General features: G+C 41.3%; 1 protein-coding gene across 4 annotated transcripts in view; it reads right to left on the bottom strand.

The window, feature by feature from the left end:
• Positions 1-4,010: 4,010 nt before the first annotated feature.
• gdpd1 (glycerophosphodiester phosphodiesterase domain containing 1) overlaps positions 4,011-15,623 on the bottom strand; it is a 55,176-nt gene continuing 43,563 nt past the window's right edge. For 2 of the 4 annotated variants that reach the window (XM_072590007.1, XM_072590008.1), the window contains exons 9-11: positions 14,818-14,877; positions 14,085-14,136; positions 4,011-7,690 (exon numbers count right to left, since the gene is read on the bottom strand). In XM_072590007.1, the coding sequence (XP_072446108.1) occupies positions 7,559-7,690; positions 14,085-14,136; positions 14,818-14,877 (244 nt within the window). In that variant the 3' untranslated portion in view covers positions 4,011-7,558. The remainder of the gene's footprint in view (positions 7,691-14,084; positions 14,137-14,817; positions 14,878-15,623) is intronic. The other 2 variants (XM_072590010.1, XM_072590011.1) reach the window with 2 other exon arrangements.

The raw sequence follows: 15,623 nt of genomic DNA, 5'->3' as shown, positions 1-15,623 counted from the left end.
AGGATATATGAAAAGGAAGGGTTTAGAGGGATTTGGGCCAAGTGCTGGTAAATGGGACTAGATTAAGTTGGGATATCTAGAGGCATGGACAAGTTGGACTGAAGGGCCTGTTTCCATGCTGTACATCTCTATGACTCTATGCCACTCCTACACTATGAGCTTTTATTTTCTACAATAATTTTTGGTGTAGTACTTCATCAATTCTGTTCTGGAAATATAAGTACAGTGCATCCATTGGTTTTTCTTTATCCACAGCACATTATTTCCACAAAGAACTTGAATGAATTGAATAAGTGTGATTGTCCTTTCACAAAACCATGTTGATTTTACCCAATTACTGTGAACTTATTTAATGCCTTGCTATTAACACTTTTTAATAATAGATTGAAATATATTTCCTATGGCTGGCCTGCAGTTTCCTGCTTTGTCTCCATTTTTGAATAAAGGAGGTATATTTGCTGTTTTTGGTCTAATGGAACCTTCCCTGCACTTAGGAAATTTTGTAAAATTAGAACTAATGCACCATCTCCCTAGCTATTTTTTTTAAAAAGACTCTTGGATGACATCCATCAGGACCTGGGCACCAACAATTGGCTCAGTATTGCTTCCCTGATGATTGACAGTTTCTGATTTCTTCCCTCCCTTTCAATTTCTGGTTTACAACTATTTCTGGGATGTTACTTGTACGCTCTGTAATGACACAAAATATCTATTCATCTGCCATTTCCTTATTTTCCATTATTAATGTCCAAGACTTACTTCCTATAGGACCAATTGTCATGTCACAAAAAACAGATTGCTGGCAAAACTCAACAGGTCTGGCAGTATCTGTGGGGTCAGAGTTAACATTTAAAGTTCAGCAACTTTTTGACAGAACTGCAATGTTGTTAACTCTTTTCTTTGTAAAGTATCTGTAGATTTCCTTATGATCTGTTTTTATATTTCTAGCTAGCTTTCTCTCATACTCTTAACTTTTCTCTTATTAGATTTTAGCAGTGATTTGCTGTTCTTTATTTTATGTCCAGTCTTCTGACTTATCACCCATTTTTGTGTAATTATGTGCTTTTTCTTTAGGTAGACACCCTCATAACATTTAAGAAGTATTTAGATGTACCTATTTGTAATGCCAAGTTCGGGGAAATGGGATTAGAATAGTTAGTTGGCTGTTCTTGACCAGTTAAGACTTGATGAACCAAAATGCCTTTTTCTGTGGTATAGACCTCTATGACTGTTTTATGAAGAGAGAGATTTGGGAGACTGGATCTGTATCTTCTGGAATTTTGATGAATGGGAAGTTACAATATTGAAACTTAAAATTCCAACAGGGTATGACACAGTAGATGTAAATGGGACATTTCTCTAGGGTGACGATTCTAGAACCGTGGGACATTATCTCAAGCTAAGAGGCAAGGCAACTTTAGGACTGAGATAAGGATGAATTTCTTCACACATAGGTTGGTGAATCTTCGTAATTATGCAGCCCAGAGGGTTGTGGAAGCTCAGTTACTGAGTGCATTCAAGATAGAAATCAATAATGATATTTAAGTGGAAGAGAAATAGTACAGGAAAATGGCACTGAGATGATCAGCTACAGTGGGGCAGACTCAATGAGCTGAATGGTCTAAACCTGTTCCTACTGTATCACTACTGACCTACCCCTTTACTTAATTTGCCAGTTCATTTTTGATACCTTTGCTTTCACGCCCTTTTAAAACTTTAAACCACTAATCTTAGATCCATTCCTCTCAGTCTCAAACTAGATGTACAATGCAACCATAATATGGTTGCATTTTATGTCTGAGGTAATTAATTAATTCAACCTTGTTCCACAATACCAGCTCCACCCTGCTTGTTGATTGGTTCCAGAATGTGCTGCTCTAAGGAACTGTCCCAGAAACAGTGTATCATTGTGGTTACCTTTGTCTATTTGAATTTTCCAATCTATATGGAAATTAAAATTCCCCATAATTTTCAATGTATCATCTTCCTCACCAATTCCTATTCTTATTTCTTTTATATGCCACCGAATCTTGTTATGCTTTGGTAGCCTGTCCAAACTCCCACAAGTGACTTCTTGTTTTTATCATCTCTAGATCATCCTTCATCATTGCATATTAATTTCTACAGTGCACATAGAAATGAAAAATATTGTCTCATAACCTTCATAGAAATATTGCTGTATAATGACACAGATTGTGACTTCAGTATTGAAGTGTACATGAGACGGAGGTACGACCTGTAGATAGGCAAAGGTTGAGGGATGGCTCTGTTTGTTAGTGATGGTATTACCACAATAGAAAGGGAATTACTATTGGAAGTATATTCATAAACAGGGCCTTGGGTTTTATCCTCTTACTCTTTGTAATCTCTAGCCTGATGTGTTGATTTAATCTTATATTTGTATACACCAACCCTTCCCATTTATCATTTCCAGTAACAATACCTCTTACTTCATTGCTACTTTTTGATTTAACCAGATCTTCACAAATTTGATCCTTTTCCTCTACTATTCAGTTTAAAACCTACTTCCCTTGTTACATAGCTCCCTATAAGACTGGGCCCAAAACTGTTGGTGTCAAGACTGCATTAGTGGTACAGTGTCCACTTTCCCCAACAGTGGAGAGGGAAACCTCAATATTAAGCGATGGCCCTCGCTTTAGTCTCCACCACAAGAGAAACATCCAGTGATTATCCACATGATCCAGTCTCAAGTTCTTATATGTTTCATTAAGTTCATTGCTCATTCTTCTCAACTCCAACAAGTTGCACTGTTATAGCATAACAAGGGTAATACAGAGAGAAAGAGACACAGCAATCACTAAACTATTATCAGCTTCCAAAAGCTGTTACTGTATACATAAACAGCACTACCCCAAAAAGGCACAATATCTTGGGGCCAGAGTTTCTTGTTTGGGGCCCAGTTGAGAAATTGCACTCTTTGCCTACCACTTAAAGAATGCAATAATTTTCATTGACAAAAATCACATGCACAACTTTCTATGACAGCCGATTTGGACCCTGTATTAGGATTTAAATTTGTTTGAATTCTCTATAGGGAAGAATGTATTTGTGCAGTAACCTGATAATTTTATTAATGACTAAAAATGAGTTTATTAGTGATGTTTCAGTTTTGGTGTTTAGATTATCAACAATTTTAAATCTTTTAGGTGGTTCCCAATTTACCAAGTCCAACTTATGCTTGTACCTACAACTGATACAAGATAATTTTAACGATCTGACGTGTGGAAATTTCTTCACATATATGAATGGCTATTTTATATTGTACACAAGTTGGACACTATGCAGTATAAGGCAACTTCTAAACGTATTCAAAAATGGAACTCAAATCATAACCTGGGGAATGCCTGTTTGTATTAACAAAAATCTATATAGAACTATTTAAATATTATTGGTGCACTCTAGCCAGTTTTTTAAATAACATGCCAGCTACTGCTTATGTGCCTCAGAAAATGAACACAATTTGCATAGCTTTCCTGAGTTGAAGGTAGAGGGGGACATACAGCCAGATTTCTGAGCAGGGCCTGATCCAGACTGGGAGACAGTGAGGTCTACAGATGCTGGAGATCCAAGTTGAGTGTGTGTTGCTGGAAAAGCACTATATGTCAGGCAGCATCTGAGGAGCCCTACCCCCTAGACTCCCAGCCTCATTCCTGGTGAAGGGCTCCAGCCCGACACGTTGATTTTTCCTGCTCCTCGGATGCTGCCTGACCTGCTGTGCGTTTCCAGCAACACACACTCAACCGTGATCCAGACTGTCCTGTTAACTGGTGTGATAAAACACAACTTGTGTTTTAAGTTTGCCAACCTTTCTTACTCTCATCTAGTTGATTATAACCAATGTAATCTGGATATCATGAGTGGTGGCTTGACTGTCTCAACTGCAAAGAGTAGGAGTCTGTGCATAACTCCAGGAGGGGACCAGACAGACAAGGGTAAGGTACCACACATTTGGCACTTTGTAAATAAATCACAACAGACACTAAAACAGGCAAGTATATTAAAGATTTTAAAAAACATTAACACTAATAAATCACAACATTTTAATTACATTAATGATTGTTAACTTACGCACAGCGTTTAGACCAACACAAAATACATCCAAGTTGAATTATTACAGTGGAAAACCCCGTTTTGTCCATGAATCCATTTCAGCAGCAAGTAGGACATTTAACAAATAAGTAAAAATAAAACCCAAACATTTGATGACCAGCAAATGTTAATACAATCATTTTTTTTAAAAAAGCTACAATAAAACATTGAAACAATCCCAACACTGCACTTCAATTGAAGAGGTGCCTGTTCTAATGCATCAGGAAAGCACAGTCTATCATTGCCATCTGAACTCAGACACTGTGCCTTGGAAAGGTTGAGTGGAGATCTCTCATCTGCATTACACAAATTAAAAGTGTTCTCATCAGTTCAATGAAATTTTGATACATGGGGCAGAATGGTACTATTTCAGGAGGCCCCATGCTCATGCTGAGGAGACATGGGTCCAAATCCCATCAGGGCAGCTTTAGTACAATTCATGACTCTGGAACAGAAGGCAAATTGAACAGTGATCATGACAAGGACTGCTGGTAATAAGCCACGTGGCCTACATGTGACTCCAAACTCTTAACTGTCTTAAAATAGCTGAGCAAGCCTGTCAGTTAAGGTAAAACAGAACTGCAGATGCTGGAAATCTTAAACCAAAACAAAGCTCTGGAGACACTCAGCAGCTCTGATACTAATTGGTAGAGAGATAAAGTGAACTGGCCTTCAATACAATGGAAAAAATAGCTGAAGGGAATCACTTGGATTAAAGGTAATTGCTGGGTACCCTGTCCCAGTAAACTCTATCCCAGTCAGAGTCCACATTTGAAAACAGCAACAGGCAGGATATCAAATCAAAAAGCATTCAAATGGAGTGTACTCTCCTGGTTATAGGAGGCATAGTTAATAAGTTTGCAGATGACACCAAAATTGGTGTGGTGCAGTGAAGGTTATCTAAGATTACAAAGAGATCATGATCAATTGGATCAAAGGGCTGAGGCATGGCAAATGGATTTTAATTTGGATAAATATAAGTATTGAGTGTAGGAGGGTGAGGGATGACCATATTGAGATTTAATAAAATCAAGGAGGGCATGGATTAGCAAGGGTCTTTTTCCCTTGGGTGGGGGAAGTTCAAAACTAGGGGGCATAGTTTTAAAAAGAGAGAGGAGGACACATGGGGCAACTTTTTTAAAAACAGTTCATAGTGTGTGGAATGAATTGCCAGAGTAAGTGGTGGATGCAGGTACAGTTACAACATTTTAAAGACATTTGGATAAGTTCATGAATAGGAAAGGTTTGGAGGGACATGGACCAAGCACAGGCAGGTAGGACTAGTTTAGTTTGGGACTATGATCAGCATGGACTGGTTGGATCAAAGAGTCGGTTTCTATGTGCTGTATAACGCTGACTCTGTATTGTATATTCAAACAAATCCTGGCCAATCCCCACACAGTTTGCTGACCTATCCTGGCACCCAGATGAGCAAAGTTTTGATTTTAAAAGTGTTGTCCTTGCTTTCATAACCCTCACTTATCAGTTTAATCTCATGCTACCCTATGATCCTCTGAGACCTCTATGTTCCTCCAATTCGGACCTCTTGCACATTTCCAATTTGTCTCTGGCAACAGTGCATGCAGTCATCTGGATCCTAAACTTTGGAATTGCCTCCTTAAACTCATCGGTCTCTCTTCCTTTCCTCCAAGCCATTCTTTAAATCAAACAATCCTTCATTTGAGCAATTTGTTGTCCACTGTTATCTTCTAATGTGACTCTGCCTCCCATTTTGTTATGCATCTGTGAAGAGCCTTGGGACATGTTACAAAAGGTGCTATGTAAAAGCAAATTGTTGATGCAAACTACTAAGGAGAGATTCATAAATCATAAAAGAATATAATTTATTACCTTGTGATTAAGACTTGGACCTATCAGACTTAATTCAATGGGAGCAAGTCTACTTACTCATTGAAGCCTGGCAAGATCTTATTCATCTCGCCTCCCCAGTTTGGTTGGAGGGAGATGCTGTTCTTAATCAACTTCTCAAAACTAGAAGCATTTACTTCTCCCACCTCACCTACCCCTCTCCCCAAAATCACAATGCTCAAAAGCAGAGTCAGAAGTAGTTGAGGCCTGATTTTGAAGCTTCAAACTGAACCACATACAAAGTAGGAAATCCCCATCTGCTTCCTCTTTCAATCCTGCAATACTAACAAAAATCACTACCCCTTACTGATTCTTGTATTTAAGAAAACAAAAATGGAAAACGATGGTGTCACAGGTCTGCTGTCTGAAGAAAGAGACAGTTAACACCTCATACTGCTGAAGAGAGGAACATGGTGAAGTTCTTTTTTGCCTTGCAGTCTTCAGGACAAATGCAAGAATGTCAAATTTCCAACAAGCAAAACTGCTTATGTTACAAAGAAATGGAATACCAATTGGTTGGAAAGGCTGGCTCTGATCAACTAAGGCATTGCTGTGGCAGAAGCAACAGGGAACTACAGGCTCAAGCTCTTGGACAATTAGAAAATGACTAATTTACTCTTGTCAGAAGCAGCCAACATTCATACAAACAAACAGTCTCTGCATTATTCACAAACAAAAGTAATCTTGAGCCTTTATTTTTGCAAAGCCTATAGTTCCCCATGTTTTTCTTCCTCCAGGATGGTGCCTCAGCTGGAATTGACTTAAGAAATCCACACCCTTTTTCTCTTTTTGGTATAATTAGCTGTGACTAACTGAAATTTGGCATTTTTGCACTTATCCTGATGAGAGAAGGATGCAAAACATCAACCACATTCAGCACACCATCATGCCATATTCCAGGTACGGATTCTTTGTTGATATATCACAATCCCCTCTCCACCTAAATCTTTTAGGCCAACAGTGAACATACACTAAGCACATAGACAAAAATTGACTTTCCACAGGTCACTAGCCTAAACATTTCCAGAATGCCGAATTCAAATGCTTAATGAGTGGTGGGAGTAGACTTCAATCAACACTTTCAAAAATTAACAGGATTAATAATCAAAAAAGTTTGGGTTTTGGGACTAAATGGAATCTCACGCTGTGAGCCAGGGCTGAATGGTCTCCTGTGCAGTAAGATTCTGTGATTCAATGGTTTCAACTATATCATAATATAAATCCATTAGGTTGCTTTATATACAAACTTACATGAGTCAGTAACAAAAGATAAATGTGTCATATTCCTGACCAAGGAGGAGGGTGTTGCCCTCAAATAACTAGACTCAGTCCTTGTAGATGCTTCAAACAAAATTATTAACGTTAAAAGATGAACGTTTTCTGCAACCATAAATTAGTGTTAACCGACAATGAACAAGCCTGAATGATTGGGAACTGCTCTGCTATTGCTACAGTGAACGTGGTGGGTGCTTGTATTACAAAAATACTGAATTGACAGGCCAAAGCTGGTATTATAAGCTGAAGGGTTTTCTTTCCCCTCTGTCACCCACCTTCACCCATGCCCTTCCCATCTCCATTCCTACTGATCTCTGCAAGGATAGTGTTCCAGAAACTTCTTCAACTGGGATGGATAGTCTGTCATGACACCAGTCGCTCCCAAATCAAAGGCCCTCTTGAAGTCTTGTTCATCATTTAAGACCCATATGTAAATCTATAGGTGAAAAGAACAGGGAAGCTGATTACAGGTAGGGAACAAGTTATAGGCCAACAAACTACAGGTCATTCTGGTGTAATGCGTGTCGTGTTAACACAAATCAGCTATAATGTAATGAATCAGGGATGTTGCTTGGATAATGCAAATTTTCTACTGAGCAGGTATCGTGATTTTCTATAGCAATCTTCTACAGTGTAATTTTCTACTGTGTTTTCCAATAATGCGGTTTTCTATAGTGAGAGTGTTTGCAGGGGTATGCAACTGTCCTGTTCTAGCAGAATGACCTGTAATCCCCTCCTCCATCAACAATGTAAAACACACTCAGCCTGAGCCCCCACTGCACCCTGAAGAGATACTGAGATGCTTGGGAATTTCTTACAATATCCCCTCCTTCCCCTTAAAACCTCAAAAACTACATCTTTGCTTTAACCCACTTGAGAAGTTAAATCCTCCTGTAAGGTTTGAAACATGCAGTTCTCATGCCATGTGGGAATTTTAGGAGGCTACATGTCTAGGAAGCTTTGAACTCTGTGCAATTTGGGTGTGCTGTCGAGCATCAGAATACAGTTTTCTGGTTATAGTTTTCAGAATGTAGCTGCCCTGTGAACACAAGTTTAAGGATGTTAGATGGATGTGCATTCAAGTGATGGGCCTTTGGGGTGTCTGCTTTTAGGGGTAGACAAGGGAGCCTGTAACTTATTCTAAATCTTGCATGTAGTGCTTAAGGTTTGGAAGTGAAGGACAATGCCCTGCAGAATGACCTACATGCCGCAACCAGTGAGTCTGTATGACAAAAACAGGCAAGTTTTAATTAAACTTAGGATTTTTAGGAGCGGAGGTGGAAGCTTTGAAATAAGGGCCAGTAAGGTGATGTAAATTATTCCCATCTGCCAGTGAATGGAAGATAGGAGAAATGAGGATTTTTAGTATGGTTTAGGAGGACTTCCTAATCCTGATATTAAGAATTTCTTTCGTTGCCTCTTGACTGAGATCAGTGTGATTTGCAGAAAGTTCATTATTGGTTGAAAAAGTCAAAGTATATACAGTAAAGAGGGGCAAAGTGTTCTTAATACAAGCAAGCTGCTAGAAATACCAACTCTGGTTTTGATGATTCTGGATAATCTAAGATGGAGGACGGGAAAAATTTCACAGCTGCTCCTTTTTGAGGTATTTTAGGTGCTGGAGGTGATTTCCTCAAACCCCAGGAGCAGCAATTACTGTTTTATGTGCTTTGCATTGTTTTGGAACTTTGGGGAAAAAAGTCAAAACAGCAGCAGTTTTAAAAAGGGAGAAGAACAGACAAAGGAAGCACATGGTGGGGGAGGGGGAGGGGGACAGAAAAGTGGGGTGGGGGGGGTGGACGGAAGGGGACAGAGAAACAGACACTGCCTTTGCTGTTTGAATTCATGTATCGCTGGACATCAGAGTGCATCTGGGAAAATTAAACAGTGAAATTCACAACTGATCTTGGAGAAACTGTTGGGCGAAGTTCATAGCACAGAATCAGATAAGTTAATTGTTGTTTTAAGTGTGGCCTACAGAAAGTCTGCAGTAGTGAGTAGAGTTGGTTCTTTCTTGATTATATATTTTTGGAGACATGTCTCTTGATTAAACTTAAAATATAAGCCATAACTATTAATTTAACCTGGGGCAGTGTTTGTAGAAGAATAAGATGGTGTTATTTTCTGGGTCTATAGATTGTGAAGGAGCAAAACATGGCCTTTAGTAGAGTGCTATGTATTTGTCAGATGTGGGAGTTTAAAGAGAGTTGAAGGGTTATTCCGGATTACATCTGCCATAAATGCTGTTGCTTGCGAATCTTCTCAGATCAAATGGATCGGTTGGAGAGAGTGTTAGAAGCAATGAGGAATTTGCAACAGCAACAGTATGTGATGGATGGCAGTTATAAGAAAGGGAGAATATAATCTCAAATACAGCCACATTGATGGGTTAATTCCAGGAAAGGTAAGAGGTCGGCAGCTAGTGTAGGAGTCTTTTATGGATATACCCATTTCAAACAGGTATGCTGTTTTGGAAAATGTAGGGAGTGATGGATTCTCAGGGGAAATGTAGCACAAACAGCCAAGTTTCTGGTATTGAGACTGGCTCCAATGCAAAGAGGGGTACGTCTGGTTCCAAGAGATCAATTGTGTTAGGGCATTCTGTAGTCCGGAGGTACAGACAGACGGTTTTGTGGCCAGCAGCGAAAAAGCAGAATGGTGTGTTGCTTCCCTGGTGCCAAGATCAAGGATGTCTCAGAGAAGGTGCAGAATGTTCTCACAGGGGAAGAGGGGCCAGCAAGAGGTCATGGTCCCCATTAGGACCAATACTATGGGAAGGGAGATAATAGAGAGTAAGGCAGAAATTTACAAAGGAGGTCCTTGAGTAGTAATATCTGGATTACTCCCAGTGCTACGAGCTAGTGTGAGCAGGAATAGGAGGATAGAGCAGATGAATACCTGGCCGAGGAGCTGGTGTAGGGAGAAGGATTCACGTTTTTGGAACACTGGAATCTCTTTTGGGGTAGAAGTGACCTGTACAAGAAGGATGGATTGCAACTAAATTGGAAGGGGACTAATAATATACTGGCAAGGAAATTTGCTAGAGCTGCTTGGGAGGATTTAAACTCGTATGGTGGGGGTGGGCCCAGGGAGATAGTGAGGAAAGGGATCAATCTGAGACTGGTACAGTTGAGAACAGAAGTGAGTCAAACAGTCAAGGCAGGCAGGGACAAGGTAGGACTAATAAATTAAACTGCATTTATTTCAATGCAAGGGGCCTAACAGGGAAGGCATATGAACTCAGGGCATGGTTAGGAACATGGGATTGGGATACCATAGCAATTACAGAAACATGGCACAGGGATGGGCAGGACTGGTGGCTTAATGTTCCAGGAAGGATAGAAAGTGAGGCAAGAGAGGAGGGGGAGTGGCATTTTTGATAAGAAATAGCATTACAGCTGTACTTAGGGAGGATATTCCTGGAAATACATCCAGGGAAGTTACTTGGGTGGAACTGAGAAATAAGAAAGGGATGATCACCTTATTGGGATTGTATTATAGACCCCCTAATAGTCAGGGAAATTGAGAAATTGAGTGGGCGGCACGGTGGCACAGTTGTTAGCACTGCTGCCTCACAGCGCCAGAGACCCGGGTCAATTCCCGCCTCAGGCGACTGACTGTGTGGAGTTTGCACGTTCTCCCCGTGTCTGCGTGGGTTTCCTCCGGGTGCTCCGGTTTCCTCCCACAGTCCAAAGATGTGCAGGTCAGGTGAATTGACCATGCTAAATTGCCCGTAGTGTTAGGTAAGGGGTAGATGTAGGGGTATGGGTGGGTTGCGCTTCGGCGGGTCGGTGTGGACTTGTTGGGCCAAAGGGCCTGTTTCCACACTAAGTAATCTAATCTAAAAAAAACAAAATTTGTAAGGAGATCTCAGCTATCTGTAAGAATAATAGGGTGGTTATGGTAGGGGATTTTAACTTTAAACTTTCCAAACAAACTGGGACTGCCATAGTGTTAAAGGTTTAGATGGAGAGGAATTTAAGTGTACATAAGACAATTTTCTGATTCAGTATGTGACGTACCTATGAGAGAAGATGCAAAACATGATCTACTCTTAGGAAATAAGGCAGGGCAGGTGACTGAGGTGTCAGTGGGGGGAGTACTTTGGGACCAGCAACCATAATTCTATTAGTTTTAAAATAGTGATGGAAAAGGATAGACCAGATCTAAAAGTCGAAGTTCTAAATTGGAGAAAGGCCAATTTTGACGGTATTAGACAAGAACTTTCAAAAGCTGATTGGGGACAGGTGTTCACAGGAAAAAAAGGGACAACTGGAAAATGGGAAGCCTTCAGAAATGAGATAATGAGAATCCAGAGAAAGTATATTCCTGTTAAGGTGAAAGGAAAGGCTGGTAGGTATAGGGAATGCTGGATGACTAAAGAAATTGAGGGTTTGGTTAAGAAAAAGAAGAAAGCATATGTCAGGTATAGACAGGATAGACCGAGTGAATCCTTAGAGTATAAAGAAAGTAGGTGTTTACGTAAGAGGGAAATCAGGAGGGCAAAAAGGGGACATGAGATAGCTTTGGCAAATAGGGTTAAGGAGAATCCAAAGGGTTTTTACAAATACATGAAGAACAAGAGAGTAACTCGGAAGAAAATAGGGCCTCTCAAAGATCTGCAAGGCGGCCTTTGTGTGGAGCCACTGAAAATGGGGGAAGATACTAAATGAGTATCTTGCATCAGTATTTACTATGCAAAAGAATATGGAAGATATAGACTATAAGGAAATAGATGGTGACATCTTGCAAAATGTCCATATCACAGGAGGAAGTGCTAGATGTCTTGAAATGCGTAAAGGTGGATAAATCCCCAGGACCTGATCAGGTGCACCAGAGAACTCTGTGGGAAGCTAGAGAAGTGATTGCTGGGTCTCTTGCTGAGATATTTGTATCATCGATAGTCACAGGTGAGGTGCTGGAAGACTGGAGGTTGGCTAATGTGGTGCCACTATTTAAGAAGGGTGGTAAGGACAAACCAGGGAACTATAGGCCAGTAAGCCTGATGTCGGTGATTGGCAAATTTTTGGAGGGAATCCTGAGGGACAGGACGTACATATATTTGGAAAGGCAAGGACTGATCAGGGATAGTCAACATGGCTTTGTGTGTGGGAAATCATGTCACACAAACTTGATTGAGTTTTTTTGAGGAAGTAACAAAGAGTATTGATGCGGGCAGAGCAATAGATGTGATCTATATGGACTTCAGTAAGGTGTTCGACAACGTTCCCCATGGGACACTGATTAGCAAGGTTAGATCTCATGGAATACAGGGAGAACTAGCCATTTGGATACAGAACTGGCTCAAAGGTAGAAGACAGAGGGTGGTGGTGGAGGGTTGTTTTTCAGACTGGAGGCCTGTGACCAGTGGAGTGCCACAAGGATCGGTGCTGGGTCCTCTACCTTTTGTCATTTACATAAATGATTTGGATGCGAGCATAAGAGGTACAGTTAGTAAGTTTGCAGATTATACCAAAATTGGAGGTGTAGTGGACAGCAAAGAGGGTTACCTCAAATTACAACAGGATCTGGACCAGATGGGCCAATGCGCTGAGAAGTGGCAGATGGAGTTTAATTCAGATAAATGTGAGTTGCTGCATTTTGGGAAAGCAAATCTTAGCAGGACTTTTACACTTAATGGTAAGGTCCTAGGGAGTGTTGCTGAACAAAGAGACCTTGGAGTGCAGGTTCATAGCTCTTTGAAAGTGGAGTTGCAGGTAGATAGGATAGTGAAGATGATGTTTGGTATGCTTTCCTTTATTGGTCAGAATATTGAGTACAGGAGTTGGGAGGTCATGTTGCAGCTGTACAGGACATTGGTTAGACCACGGTTGGAATATTGTGTGCAATTCTGGTCTCCTTCCTATCGGAAAGATGTTGTGAAACTTGAAAGGGTTCAGAAAAGATTTACTAGGATATTGCCAGGGTTGGAGGATCTGAGCTACAGGGAGAGGCTGAACAGGCTGGGGCTGTTTTCCCTGGAGTGCTGGAGGCTGAGGGGTTAGGCTTAGGACAGGAAGGGTGTTGTGGGGGGGGGGGGGGGGGTGAAGACATTAAAAAAGAGAGACATATGGGGCAACTTTTTCCACACAGAGGGTGGTACGAGTATGGAATGAGCTGCCAGAGGAAGTGGTGCAGGCTGGTACAACTGCAACATGTAAGAGGCAATTGGATGGGTATATGAATAAGGAGGGTTTGGAGGGATATGGGCCAGGTGTTGGCAGGTGGGACTAGATTGTGTTGGGATATCTGGTCGACATGGACGGGTTGGATCAAAGGGTGTGTTCCATGCTGTACATCTCTAACTGCTGAAAGAAGACTGGAAAACAAAGGAAATATTGGATGCTCTCTCAAACAAAGATGCGTAAACCTTGGAAAGGACATTATTCTTCCAAACCGGAGTTTTGTACATATGGCTCTATGGCTCCCCGAGACACATACCATGATGAACATCACTCTGCCTGAAGGACCATGAACCTGGTGAAAGATGCCCTTTGGCCTGCCCAAAATTTGTTGGCCTTGACAGTGTTGCATACTGGCACATTCCAAGGTCAAGGACTTTGTACTGAGGGATGCACTAAAGCTTAGGGCAACTGCTGCTGAGGCCCAGTGGGGAAAGACCACAGTCTAAGGTCTTTCTGCTTAAGTATAATGTGGGATGGTTTAGTTATCAAATCCTCTCATGCCTCAGTGTAAATAGTGTCCTGATAAGAAAGAAATGCCTTGGGTTTCTTTTACAACTGGAGGACAAACAAACAAACGTCTTCTTCCACAAGGATCTCAGATGTTGAAGTCACACAGGCATCACACAATAAAAGTGCACGTTTTACCTGAATGCCTCGTGCTTTCAGATGCTCAAACAGCGATGTCCTCATTAGCAAACTGAGTGGAAATGAGAAATACCACAATTAACTTTGGGATTCACATTCCCAACAAAGCTGAATTTACTCTTGCACAGCGGTTCAAGAGTTTTCACAAAGACCAGAGAACTGAGCTATTGGGGACACAGCTTCACTTTACCCTGGTACTCTGGCTGAACTAAAGGAGCTGCCTCACTGTCTCCCAGCCATAGCACAGGCCCATGTAATACCTAAGCTCATGTGAGGATGCCCTGTCCCTCCAACTCCATTAAGGGTCAACATGCCTCTCTGCAGACCTCAAGAACTTGCTACGTGAATGCAAGACTGAGGCAACCCACATTCCCCAAAAAGCTGAGTTTCCCCAATTTCCCCAGCCTGTCGTCACAGGGAAATTGAGAAGTTCATTTCCCCATAGGAGGGGGGACACAGAGTATAGCAGCAAGACGGAGAGACGGAGAGTGAAATAGATGGGAACAAAGGAAATAAGTGCGAGAAGACAGCATTCGGCCCATTGACCCTACTGTCATTCAGAAAGATCACAGCCGATCATCTCGCTCTTTTCCTACCATTCCCAGTACCTTGATGTCTTTGTATCCAGAGAGGGGGGAAAAGAGAAACAGAAAGAGTGAAGGATAGGGATGAGGATGGGACAGACAAATAGAGGAACAAGCAACTCAGTGTCCATTCCATTGCAAGAACTCACGTGTCAGCGAGCCAAATCATAAACCGGTAAATCCTTGAGATCTTCTTTGAATCTTTTAACCTGGATATGAAGCAAAAATACATTTGGTGGGGTGGGAAATGTAGCATTAATTTCCTGTTAATGCCTTGCCTGCATCACCTGTAACAGGGACTTGTGACACTTCCAACACTGAAAACACCAAGTGGCAGAATTATAGACCTTTCCAAATGTGGCCCATCTCTGGAGAGAGCAGCTAAAACACCTGGTGAAATGGTGCAGATTGGAGTCTGTTAGATAGGATAGGGTGAGGCGGTTACACAAACTGAAGATCAAAGCATTAAACCTTAGGAAAAAGAATGTGATGTTCAAACTTCTGAAAGTTAAATTTTAGGCTATGTAATATTGGCCATGTGGGTGTGAAATCAGACAGCAGTGTCTCACACAGAGGGTTGCATTAGAAATACGTGACCCAAAAAGCTGTGGAAGCTAGCGGGGTCAAGTGAAATTCTCCAAGGAGAAAAAGTGAGGGCTGCTGGAGATCAGAGTCTAGAGTGTAGTGCTGGAAAAGCATAGGTTAGGCAGCATCCGAACAGGAGAATCGACATTTTGGGCACAAGCCTTTCATCAGGAATATGCCCGAAATGTCAATTCACTTGTTCCTCAGATGCTGCCTGACCTGCTGTGCTTTGTCAGCACTACACTCCTGACACAAATTCACCAAGACCCAAGATTACTAGACTTTGTAAATGAGACTGAGTGCAGGTGGGATGACTGCTTTGCAGGATATCTCTGCTCTGTTGACAAGAATGAGCCACTCCTTGCTCCCA

The sequence above is a fragment of the Chiloscyllium punctatum genome, chromosome 19 (assembly GCF_047496795.1).
Source record: "Chiloscyllium punctatum isolate Juve2018m chromosome 19, sChiPun1.3, whole genome shotgun sequence".
Taxonomy (NCBI): domain Eukaryota; kingdom Metazoa; phylum Chordata; class Chondrichthyes; order Orectolobiformes; family Hemiscylliidae; genus Chiloscyllium; species Chiloscyllium punctatum.
Note: the sequence above shows the minus strand (reverse complement) of the source record. Positions and strands in the feature narration are given on the sequence as shown.